Below are 12,307 nucleotides of genomic sequence, written 5' to 3'. Positions count from 1 at the left end.
GACCTTCGGGCCACCTGTATCTTTTAATCATAAAACAATCTTTTCTTTTTTTATTGTTCAGAGATGTTCGTCCTTGGAGCGACCCAGCGTGCCGGTGAAGCTGATCAACGCGAACTCTCCGCAGCAGGACTTCAAGCACAACAAGCCTTCGTCGCTACCGCCGCACCTCACTAAGGGTCTCTATCTAACTCTATCTGATGACCTTCAGCCATAGCACAGCTAGCGGTCCGACTTAAGAGCGCCCTGAAACCTCTTCGATAGAGAACATCTGGTGTATAAGGATTTTGAAGTCTCTATTGCTTACTGCATATATACAGGGTGTTGCGTTTTTTCTTTATTTTCAAATTGAAGTTTTGGGTTGGGTCGCTTAGGTTTTTTTTATTGCTTAGATGGGTGGACGAGCTCACAGCCCACCTGGTGTTAAGTGGTTGCTGGAGTCCATGGACGTGTACAACGTAAATGCCGCCACCCATTTTGAGATATAAGTTCTGTGGTTTCAGTATAGTTACAACAGCTGCCCCACCCTTCAAACCGAAACGCATTACTGCTTCACGGCAGGAATAGGTACCTACCCGGTGGTGCCTACCCATGCGGACTCACAAGAGGTCCTACCATCACTAATTACGCAAATTATAATTTTGCGTTTTTTTTTTATTACTCGATATTATTATTCCTTCACCGTGGAAGTCATTCGTGAACATTTGTTGAGTACGTATTTCATCAGAAAAATTGGTACCCGCCTGCGGGATTCAAACACCGTTGCATCGCTACATGCGAACGCACCGGACGTCTTATCCCTTAGGCCACGACGACTTCTCGAACGGTTTTTATTCTCTAATGAACATTGTCAATGTCAGTGAGCTAGAATGTAGCGTGGTGATCATTCCGTGTACAGAGATGCCGCAAGCAGTGTACGTGAACATGTCGGAGCTGGCTTCGCTGGCCGCCTCCCGCGCCCACGCCCTCAGCGAGCAGCCGCACCAGGAGAAGGTACGTGCCCCACCTTGAGACATGAAGTCGATGTCTCAAGGTTTGCACTGCAGCGGTTGCTTCACTGCTGCACTGGTTTTTATACTGGGTGTAGGACCTCTTGTGAGTCCGCACGGGTAGTTACCACCACCCTGCCTATTTCTGCCGTGAAGCAGTAATGCGTTTCGGCTTGAAGGGCGGAGCAGCCGTTGTAGCTAGACTGAGACCTTATATCTCAAGATGGGTGGCGCATTTACGTTGTAGATGTTTATGGGCTCCAGTAACCACTTAACATCAGGTGGGCTGTGAGCTCGTCCACCCATTCAAGCAATAAAAAAAAAACACACACACACACGAGCGGACCCACAAGGCGTCCTGCCACCAGTAATTACATATTTTTTTGCGAGAAAATAAATTGTGTTTATCATACAAAAAAATTTATCCAATCATTATGTATTACCTTTGACGTAAGCAATTTTCTTATTATTATCTATATTTTAATACGTGAAGCAAAAACTTTGTACCCCTTTTTACGAAAATTTCACGGACGGAGGAGTATGAAATTTCCCACACTTATAAAGAAGGGGTGCCGAATGGTATTTTTTTTTTAAATTATGCATTAATAATACATTAAATCAATAAAAAAACGTTACACACACTACCGTGTATTTGACACCCACGCATATGAATACTCCATGTTTATTGTCAAACTTTTGTTGCTCTGTTAGTCTGTGATCAAATTGAGAAAAGGTTAATATTGCTTATTTGTCTATGGTGTGGTCTTGGTGAAATCTGTGATTATAGAAGTCTTTGACATAATAATAGTCTTTGACAATAGAACCATAATAACGTTCAAACTTATAATTTCAATTAATTATAGTGAAATTCCGACTACTGCCGGACCACTAGTATGGATTAAAACACTTAATTAATCAATAAGCATCATTTAATACGAGCGCCCACTTAACCGAACACTTAGCAAAAAGATAAGAAGGAAGTTGAGTCAAGAGCGAGATAGCTACATTTCAGAATGACAGGTGTCGAATGCGTTTAGGATATGATTTGATATCTCACAGTACCCTAATGAATTACCATGATTGTTATCTGACAATCATTAACAAAAAATGCATTTTTTTATATATTTTGACGTGCTCATCAGCTGGATAAATATTTATATCGGTGTTTTAAGGTTTTCCCCTCCCTATTTGCTGCTAGCCTAGGGGACTATTCTAGGTACTCACTAATTGGTAGGTGAGCTCACGGGGCTCAACCTGAGAGAATTTGCTAACACTAGCCCTAGCAAGAGCATTGCTTCGCAAAATCTACCATCGGATCGGAAACGTGACCCACTCAGAAAATCTGCCGTGAAAGTCAGTGTATTAATATTTGAACCAAAAAGAGTATCGTAGATATTTTGTTAAGGAAAGAAAAATACCAAAATGTGGCTAAATAATTTCGATTAGAGTATTCGATTGTTATAATAAATCGAATCGATAACGTGCTAGAACATCACTAATCGATTAGTGCTAGAGCTATCAAAAGTAAAAGAAATGCTTTGGACGGAGATTACAAAATATTAAATTTAATTAATATGAAATAATGATTTTAAGTTTCAAGAAATGTTCTTATACATTCTGACGTTGGCGAATTTATCTAAATGGTACAGCGGTCTCTCTCGCCTTTGACGTGTAGATCTGGAAGCATTAAAGAATGTAATCAGGATCGATTGAGTACAAATTCAGTGCCAAATGAGCTCACGTGAGCAGAATTTAAGAGGCAGATACAGCCCACTGAGTTTCTTGCCGGATCTTCTCAGTGGGTCGCGTCTCCGATCTGGCCTTAGATTCTGCGAAGCACTGCTCTTGCTAGGGCTAGTGTTAGCAGCGTCTTCTGGTTAGAGCCCCGTGAGCTCTCACTTACTCATCAGGTTACGGTGGCATAGCATTCTAAGCTTACCAGCTTAGGTAGAAAAAAAATCACAGCGCTGATTCCCATGTCGAAACGTGAGGGTATAGCCTCCATCTCTATTGCGGTAGGCAGCGGCTTGGCTCTGCCCCTGGCATTGCTGAAGTCCGTCGGCGACGGTAACCACTCACCATCAGGTGGGCCGTATGCTCGTCTGTCTACAAGGGCAATAAAAAAAAACCCCTCAAAATAACAGTTGAATTACTCACAGTTTCTCCCATTGGAATTTCCCGGCTAAAGATTCGGATATCTGTCCCTCTTTGAGTTGCTTCTTAACGACTCTCTCGACGAGACGCAGGGTAGAGAACATGTTTTGCACGTTCGGAGGCTGTCGATTGCGAGATGTAGTCTGTAACATTCGATTTTTTAGGTGAATACGTCGTCGATAGAGTCGATCTGTGTGCTTAGTGCGAGTTTTTTAAAGTTCTCGATAGCGTAAAAGTTAACGCAAATTTGTATGGAGTTAGAACCTTCGCCTAGGTTTGCCGCTAGGGGCGCTGTTCCAACTGCTTCGCAAATTTCAGCTAACTCGGTTAAGTCACTGGTCGGCTGAACGTGTTAACACGCCTAACACGTGCTCTCACAGATGACTTAAACCGATGTGTAATTGTTGGTGTTAGGGCGACTTGTAAGCCCGCCCGGATGGGTACTATCGCCTCGCCTATTATAGGCCAGACAGCAACATTACAATTGAAACTGCGACATCTTATTTCAAGTTGGCTGATGAAATCCTCATTGTTTTCGGTAATCACATAAGCCCAGTTTGGTGGATGGAAAAGTGTGCAAAACTAACAAAAATCTCACCATAATTTCCACTGCATCAAAGAGTTTACTTAACTCCTTTCGCTCTCTATCGTTTAAGCTCGTATCTTGCCAGTCAAAGATGCCGGACTCCTTGAGTTTTGCTTTGATATTATCCAACGTTATAGGCATGGAGCTGTCCGGTATTTCGCCGGATTTGTAAGCAGCTTTTGCGTCCGTCATTTCGTGCATAGGGCTGTGGTAGATAGGTGTTTTATTAATTTAATCAAAATATGTCGATATACGAGAGAAACCCGATGTGCGTACAGCGCATTCGGTGCGTAGTGATTGCCAATAGATATCACAACACAATTTCCGCCATCGAGCTTTATATATAAGGTCGAAGTTACAATAGCACTCTACGACGGTTGCCCCACCCTTTACATAGAAACAGACGACTACTTCGCGCCACAAATAGGCAGGGTGGTGGTATTTATGGACCTCACTAGCAGGATAGTAACGTGGATCGAAGTGTTGAGGGTGGAGCATATCTGGGCAACATTGGTATCCACACCACCGAGAATAGGCAGTTATTTTTTTATTTCTCGATGGGTGGACGAGTTCACAGCCCACCTGATGTTAAGTGGTTACTGGAGCCCATAGACATCTACAACGTAAATGCGCCACCCACCTTGAGATATAAGTTCTAATGTCTCGAGTATAGTTACAACGCCTGCCCCACCCTTCAAACCGAAACGCATTACTGTGTCGCAGTAATAGGCAGGGTGATGGTACCTACACGCGCAGACTCACAAGAGGTCCTACCACCAGTGGCGCAGGATAACCTAGGAGGAAGTTATTAGAGGAGGCCACGACCCTCAGCATTGAGGATTATCGACGCAAGAAGGAGGACCAGCAGGAAGAGTGCCAACAACCGCCAATACCCTACAGACCGAAGGGATAGAAAACGAACAAACAAAAACACAATTTTTATTCATTAGATACTTTTTTATGAAGTCTGAATGTTTTAGTAGAATGAAGTTATAGTTAAATATCGATGTTTTTAATTGATTAGTTATGTTTTTATAAGTTTTATAAACGGACCTTGAAGAAATCGTGAAGATAACTTACATACGTTGAACAATAATGTAACTTGTGAAAAATCTAAAAATGTTTTTTTAGTTCATTACAATATCAATAGTATTTTATTACAGTATCAACGTCGAAATACTGTTTTACCGGTGGTAGGACCTCTTGTGAGTCCGCACGGGTAGGTACCACCACCCTGCCTATTTCTGCCGTGAAGCAGCAATGCGTTTCCTTTTGAAGGGTGGGGCAGCCGTTGTAACTATACTTGAGAACTTATATCCCAAGGTGGGTGGCGCATTTACGTCGTAGATGTCCATGGGCTCCAGTAATCACTTAACACCGCGAGGGCTGTGAGCTCGTCCATCCATCCAAGCAATAAAAAAAAATGTATTGACGAATTTATGACATGTATTCACGGTTTATTTAGTATTGTGTGAATTCCCTATAGACTAGAATGTCTTTGTTCGGTACGATGTCAGGAAATGGTAGCGACTTGGCTGTGACCCTTGGTTTTGTTGATGTCCATGACCGACATTGACTGTCTACCTTCAATTAGGCTGTAAAAAATAGATAGGTTGTGTGACACGCGATGTCGGATTGCACAGGACATTGCAAGTCCATTACTAATCTATACATATAAATAAAATTAGTGTCTGTTTCTAGTATTGAAATAACCGCTTTTTACTACATGCATATGAATATAATATATACGGTACATACACCAAAATAACATTTTTTACAATTTTGTCTGTCTGTCTGTTTGTTCCGGTTAATCTCTGAAACGGCTGGACCGATTCTGATGAGATTTTTACTAATAAGTAGCTGATGATATAAGGAGTAACATAGGCAACTTTTTTTAGACTAGCTTCGCCCCGCGGCGTCTCCTGCAGTAATAGTCGTACCGCGCGCAACATGGCGGGCTTCGCCTATCAATAATCAAAATTTAATGTTTCCGAAGCGAAGCGAGGGCGGGTCGCTAGTGCATAATAATAATGGATTTTACTCACCATTGCGTGCCGTAAGAAAGAACGCCCGCGAACCTGAAATGGTTTCATCTCTTATATATAAAAATGAATTGCTGTTCGTTAGTCTCGCTAAAACTCGAGAACGGCTGGACCGATTTGGCTAATTTTGGTCTTGAATTATTCGTGGAAGTCCAGGGAAGGTTTAAAAGGTGAGAAAATATAAAAAAGCTCGGAATTATATAAAAACAAACAATTTTGTTTTTCCTTTAATGTGTCCCCTTGATGTGTCTTTTATTTATCGATTGAGGCACTAAGAAGTCTGCCGGGTCAGCTAGTTTGATATAAAGCTTTAGTTAATGGTCAGTCTTTGTTTGCCCATAGACTGGTTTACTGGTGATAGGACATTGGTAGATCCATCCTTCACGTCAGAGTGCGTGATTGGTTCGGGAAAAAAATATATTGGTGGTGCTGACCGATGGACCAAAATCTGTCTGTCAATACTGAATTGTACTACGCCTCGTCTCTTCTCTGACTGGTGTTATAGTCAGCATTGGGCGGGTGATATTGTGGGTTGTACATAACTATTGATTAGCCGAGCCATACTTAACCAATTATCGTGAAATATAACTGATTCCCTGTTGGCAACTCCAACATTTTATATGGAAAATAAGATTATATGACTGGCAACATTGTTGATGTCAGTCTCTTCCTTTTTTACTTTTCACCGCAAGCGGACGTGCTTACTATACTCATAAAATATCAGGCGTATACACATACAAATAAACCGCATTGCAGCACAAAGCACGTTTTCTGTGTCATCAGCAATCGGCTCATACAGCCCGCAACAAAACATTCCCTATTATAGTTTAATTGTTCTTTTTTGTTTTTTTTTGTTTTTCCTACCCATTCTCGCGACCTCGGATTCCTACCTAGATTCGCCGGGCGAGGGTTCTCATACCAAATCGTCTCTATTATTTTAACTTATTTTATGACTAATTGACACCTACTTTTATTACATGTCGCCTCACTCAATCTTCTTCGATGTCTAGGATTTTTCTTTTCATTGTTTTCTCCTTTTCTTACCTAACTATTATTAACTTTGACTGCTTGTAAATGTTAATTGTCTTTTGGTGTGAAATAAAGTTTAAGTTCTCTTTCTCTCTCTCTCTCTCTCTCTCTTTGACGCTGTCTCTTTCACACACTCCCTTTCTCGCGCTATCTCTTTTTTTGTCATCTCTTTTTTCATTAATTATTTTGATTTCATTTCATTGTCATTTATTAATGCAGAATGAGTAATCTAAAGCATAATATATTATAGAAGTCATAAAACGAGAATCCATATGCTAATCTAATTATAGTAAACGCCTATTATAATAAGAGGAACAGAAAAAAAACAAACGTTATGGAGTGTGGAGAATTCGCGTACGGTTACTTCTGTGAATGTTCGCGTAATAATAAAATAGGTTGACCGATAAATTTATTTGAACCGATTTAATGTATCGATCTAAAATGTATATTTAATGCATTGAGCTTTATCAATCTATATATTAATACGTGAAGCAAAAACTTTGTATCCCTCTCTACGAAAATTGCGCGGACCGAGGAGTATGAAATTTTCCACGCTTATAGAGAATATAGAGGAGGAGTGCACAATGCTATTTTTTTTTAAAATAATGCATAAAAGATACATTAAATCATTAAAGAAAACATTACGCACACTACCATGTATTTGACACAACACATACATAAAAATATACTCTTTGTTTACTGTCAATTGGGAAACTTTTGTTATTTTTTAAAGTCTGTGGTCGAATTGAAAACAGATTAATAATGTTTGTCATTAACATTATTGATCTATAGTGCAGTTTTGGCGAATACTTTGATAATATTATCGAAATATAATAGTGTTTGATAGTAGAACCATAATAATGTTTAAACTTATAATTTCAATTAATTATAGTGGAATCTCGACTACTGCGGGACCACTAGTTCAGTTTAATTCACCTACATATAATTTTGTTAGGAAACATAATATTGAAGAACCGTCGAACGATGCTTACTAGACTCTGTTGTATTTCATCTTTAATTCGATTAGGAGATAGGTACCGTGAAAACTATCAGTAAATAAATACTCACAGTAAAATCCAAAGCAGCTTATCAGCGTTCGAGGCCATGTTCAATACAACGTTAAGTTCGAACGTAAATCTCTCGAAGCGATAGCAAAACAACTGACTGTACGTACGTATTCAGCCACACGGAGCGTTATGCGCCGTGAAAATAATTATCGACGCTTTTATTATATCGACCGTAGAACTGGTAGTATCGAGATGCAGTCAAGATGCGAGTCTTGATACTTGAAATTAATTTTAGTTGCTCTTTTTTTATGATTGAGGGATTAATTTAATTTAAATTAATTAATTATTATTATTAATTTAAATTTAATTAGATAGTTACTTACATATGTGTGTGAGTGTGTGCGCGTGCGGTTTGTGTGTGTGAGCGTGTGTGTGTATGTATAAAAAACATATTGTTATGTTAAATATTGAAACTAATAATTTCTATGGTTGTAATTTGTTTTGTGCACGGAATAGATAAATAAGGTTGGAAAGGCCTTTGCTCTAATTTTGTATTAGAACCAGTGTCGCCGCTTCATCCCCACTATTTTAATTTCTACACATACACACACTGTGATTACAAGTATTTCGCACACAACAAAAACACCCACACATAAATCTCAGGACAGATATTCGTTCGCAAACTAGCACAAAACACCCGTAGGCATACACACTCACACACGCAAAAAGGCAATAAAAATGTTCATACACGCTAGTGCTTGATAAAATCGATATTCTTTATCCATAAATTATCTGATGAATGAATGGAGAAAATGAAACATGAAATAAATATTGAAAAAAAAACTATTTTACTATTATTAATTACAAATAGTCACTGTCGCTGGAATAAAACGTATTTGTTAAGCAGTTGGCGCTTGCTATTAATTGCGAATGAATTTTTCAAAACTAAGTGTATTCTGATTTTTTTTATGGTAAAATCATTTTCAGTAAAATGTTTAGAGCAAATAGTACTCGTCTTTGTCTCCAGTTTCCTCTACCTGTCACGTCAATCCATTGTTCCCTGGCGTTAGGTTCTTTAGGAAACCTAAAATTTTTTATTTACTGCATAAGTCAAATAGCATTTTACTTAGATTTTAATACGTCTTAGACAATATAGTAAATACCCGTAAATGAGAGGTCTACATGTCCCTTTATATTATACCTTCACTTTAATTCAATGATAATAATTCAATAATAATAATACATATTTATTTTACTCAAAATACGTCTCACTAAGAATATACTAGGTGTCATTAATTAAATATAAAATAATGCAAAAATTATCCATGTCAAATGTAAATATAGTCGAGAATTCTGTCGATGATTTTATTTCACCACATGGTCACCTCACTATCGACAAACTGCACGGCCAATCAGGGCAAAGGCCGAAATTTCAAAGATTGAAGTGTAGAGAACGCAATGCATGTAGTACATTGGAAGCTGACTTGGTCATTGCGTTCATTGGGCGAGTACACATCGCGCAATGTATGCTATTTATAACTTGCTGCAATAATATTGTTAATATTTGGAATTTCATAATGCTCAGTATATTTTTATGTTTTAGACAAATAATATTGTAATTAAATGGTAATTTCGACTTACCGATCGAAAGATATACCTCCTCGCTCTATACTTGAGGTCTGATTTTTTGTTTTACAAGTTATAATTGCACAACACGGCACTATAAAGCGGAGATCTGTTGGCTAAAGTAGTCCGAAGCGCACTAAACGCGGTGAATGAAAGAATCGGTCGAGTTATGTTTGTACAATCATAACTGTGGCACGCTTGCCCCGCCTACATTACCATTCCAACCTTATTTATCTATTCCGTGGTTTTGTGCATCAATAAAAAAGAAGAAGAAAAGAAACCTGGCGGCCCGCGATATAAGTTCGCGCGGACTCACAAGAGGTCCTACCACCAGTAATTATGCAAATTATAATTTTGCGGGCCTTTCCAATTTTATCAAACGTTTGCCTACGTTTGCCGCTAGGGGCGCTGTTCCAACTGCATACAAATTAGAGTTAACTTTTACACCATCGAAAACGTTAAAAAACTCGCACTAAGCACACTGGACCCTGTCGGTTTCTGCCGTGACGCAGTAAATAATGCCTTCCAGCTATGAGCGCGGTAGAGCCGTTGTACTATAGAACTAAGACTTTTGATAACATAATAATATCTCAAAATGAGTGCCGATCGACCGGCTCCAATAACCACTAAAACACTGTATATATGTATATATCTTTTGTGTATGTACATATTTGTAATTTAATATAAATTTCATTGCACCTACCACTATTTACTCTGCACTACCTTTGGTTGACTGGTAGAGAATGCCATAGGCATTAAGTCCGCCAATGTTAATTTTACATGAAGTGTAATAAATAAATAAATGAATAAAAACACACAAAAAAAAACAAAAAAGTCTTCATCATCATTTTGTTCGATTTAATAATATTGAACAGAAATGATCAAATCCATTCGGTCGTGGTACACGCACACACAAATTCGTAATAAAAACAATAAGAAGGCAACAGTAATCACATCACAAGCCATTGTTCCGTTTTGTATTATGTATGTGTATGTAATACATGAGATCGGCAACAATAATTATTATCTCATACACATGTTAATTGTTTTAAAATTGAGTTCACATGCCATATAGTAAATTGTGCCGATTTTCCTTTGAGCCATGCAGTTAAGTCCAAAATAATAATAATAATAAAGCCTTTATTCAGACAAATACATTTTTTTTTACATATACAAGTGGTATTAATATTAATTAAATTTTTTTTTTTTTTTCAAGCTTGTTTTTTTTTTTTTTTGCCTATGTTATTATTAGTTATTGTCTGTTTGTCTATTATAGACATAGGCCTCCTCCAACTGCCTCCATAAGCTTCTATTTTCAGCTGTTCTGGTCCATGTGCTTCCCGCAACTGCCTTAATGTCGTCCACCCATCTCCTAAATGGTCTACCTCGGTTTCTTTTTCTGTCTCTCGGATACCAGTACATTATAGTTTTAGACCATTTCTCCTGTCCTCTTATAGTATGCCCCGTCCACTTCCATTTAAGTTTCCTTATTGTAACTGAGACATCCTTTAATTGAGTTTGTTTTTTAATTGTTGATGTTCTTATTTTGTCTGATAATCTTTTCCCCGTCATGCTCCTCTCTATAGCGTTTTGACAAACTTCTAATTTTCCAGCATGTGCCATTGTTAGGGCCCATGTTTGACATCCGTATGTAAGGACAGGGAGGATGCAGGTGTTGAAGAGTTTCCTTTTAATGGTCATGCTTGTTTCATTGTTTTTCATCACTTCTTTTAGATTCCAGTACCTTTTCCATGCATTGGCTATTCGTCTTTCTATTTCTTTTGAAGTGAGGTCTGACGGCGATATTATTTTAAATAAAAAAAAAAAGTCCAAAATACGTCAGCAAAAATTCATGCAGTTAACTGTTTTCGTTTTATTGCTTAGATGGATGGACGAGCTAATAGCCCACCTGGTGTTAAGTGGTTACTGGAATCTAAGACATTTACAACGTAAATGCCGCCACCCGCCTTGAGATATGGGTTCTAAGGTCTCAGTATAGTTACAACGGCTGCCCCACCCTTCAAACAGAAACGCGTTACTGCTTCACGGCAGCAATAGGCGGGGTGGTGGTACCTACCCGCGCGAACTCACAAGAGGTCCTTACACCAGTAAATTTGCTGATAGCCAGCTTCACGTGGACGGGTCAACTGATATTTTTTAATTTCGCGAATCCTAATAAAGCTTAAGATCACATAATTTCTGGGTAGGGTAGTTGATTTTGAAAATAATGCAACAATACAATAGTATTTCTTTAATAGTGCGGTTTTTTTTGGGCGCAATGTGGTTTTTGTCTTGTGGGGGCGATGTCGAAACATTACCCCCTCCAGTGATAGTGAACAGTCGACGTCGCCCAAAACACGTCATTTCGGATCCTCCCGATCCACTAACGGTGCTTTTATGTACCTCAAGCACCAGTCATCGTTCTTGACGAACCCGTCGCTTGCGACGAAGGGCTCGGCGAGTAAATTAACCCATAAACATAGCCCACTGAGTTTCTCGCCGGATCTTCTCAGTGGGTCGCGTTTCCGGTCTGGTGGTAGACTCGGCGAAGCACTGCTCTTGTTAGGGTTAAGTGCTAGCAATGTCGTCAGGTTTGATTTCCGCGAACTTGCTTACTTGTTATGGTTACGCTGAAATGGCCTTTCAAGGCCATCAGCTTAGGTAGGAAAAAAATAAATAATAGTTTAAAAAAACGAACAAAATACGCTTTTATAAAAAATCCAACTAAAAATAAGTATTTTTTTTAATAAATTCGAATTAAAAATAGTGTAATAAAAAATGATTTTATTGTAAAAAAAGCGTGCGGTGCTTTTCAGGATATTATCAAAATAACCCTTCTACTCATATCTGTTCAATTAATATTTATAACTACTGATA

General features: G+C 38.6%; 2 protein-coding genes across 6 annotated transcripts in view; one reads left to right on the top strand and one right to left on the bottom strand.

Annotated features, from left to right (window-relative positions):
- Positions 1-12,307, top strand: part of mim (missing-in-metastasis) — a 162,444-nt gene that overhangs the window by 119,632 nt on the left and 30,505 nt on the right. For all 5 annotated transcript variants that reach the window (XM_089738986.1, XM_089738985.1, XM_028174872.2 and 2 more), the window contains 2 exons: positions 62-176; positions 896-990. In XM_089738986.1, coding sequence (XP_089595112.1) covers positions 62-176; positions 896-990 — 210 coding nt within the window. The remainder of the gene's footprint in view (positions 1-61; positions 177-895; positions 991-12,307) is intronic.
- On the bottom strand, positions 2,524-8,002 carry LOC114243397 (uncharacterized). The gene is made up of 5 exons (XM_089739083.1): positions 7,866-8,002; positions 5,772-5,804; positions 3,739-3,931; positions 3,144-3,283; positions 2,524-2,663 (listed from the first exon to the last, which is right to left on the bottom strand). The coding sequence occupies exons 1-5, from the start codon at positions 7,901-7,903 to the stop codon at positions 2,582-2,584; spliced, it is 486 nt and encodes a 161-aa protein (XP_089595209.1). The 5' UTR covers positions 7,904-8,002; the 3' UTR covers positions 2,524-2,581.

This window comes from Bombyx mandarina, chromosome 28, assembly GCF_030267445.1.
Source record: "Bombyx mandarina strain Sakado chromosome 28, ASM3026744v2".
Taxonomy (NCBI): domain Eukaryota; kingdom Metazoa; phylum Arthropoda; class Insecta; order Lepidoptera; family Bombycidae; genus Bombyx; species Bombyx mandarina.
Note: the sequence above shows the minus strand (reverse complement) of the source record. Positions and strands in the feature narration are given on the sequence as shown.

Excerpts from the sequence above, each read along its gene's own strand:
- LOC114243397 (XM_089739083.1), bottom strand. The coding sequence starts at position 7,903 with ATGGCCTCGAACGCTGATAAGCTGCTTTGGATTTTACT. Across the intron at positions 3,932-5,771 it reads CTTTCTTACGGCACGCAATG|CCCTATGCACGAAATGACGG; the intron begins GTGAGTAAAATC and ends TATCTACCACAG. Across the intron at positions 2,664-3,143 it reads AAATTCCAATGGGAGAAACT|ATCTACACGTCAAAGGCGAG; the intron begins GTGAGTAATTCA and ends TAATGCTTCCAG.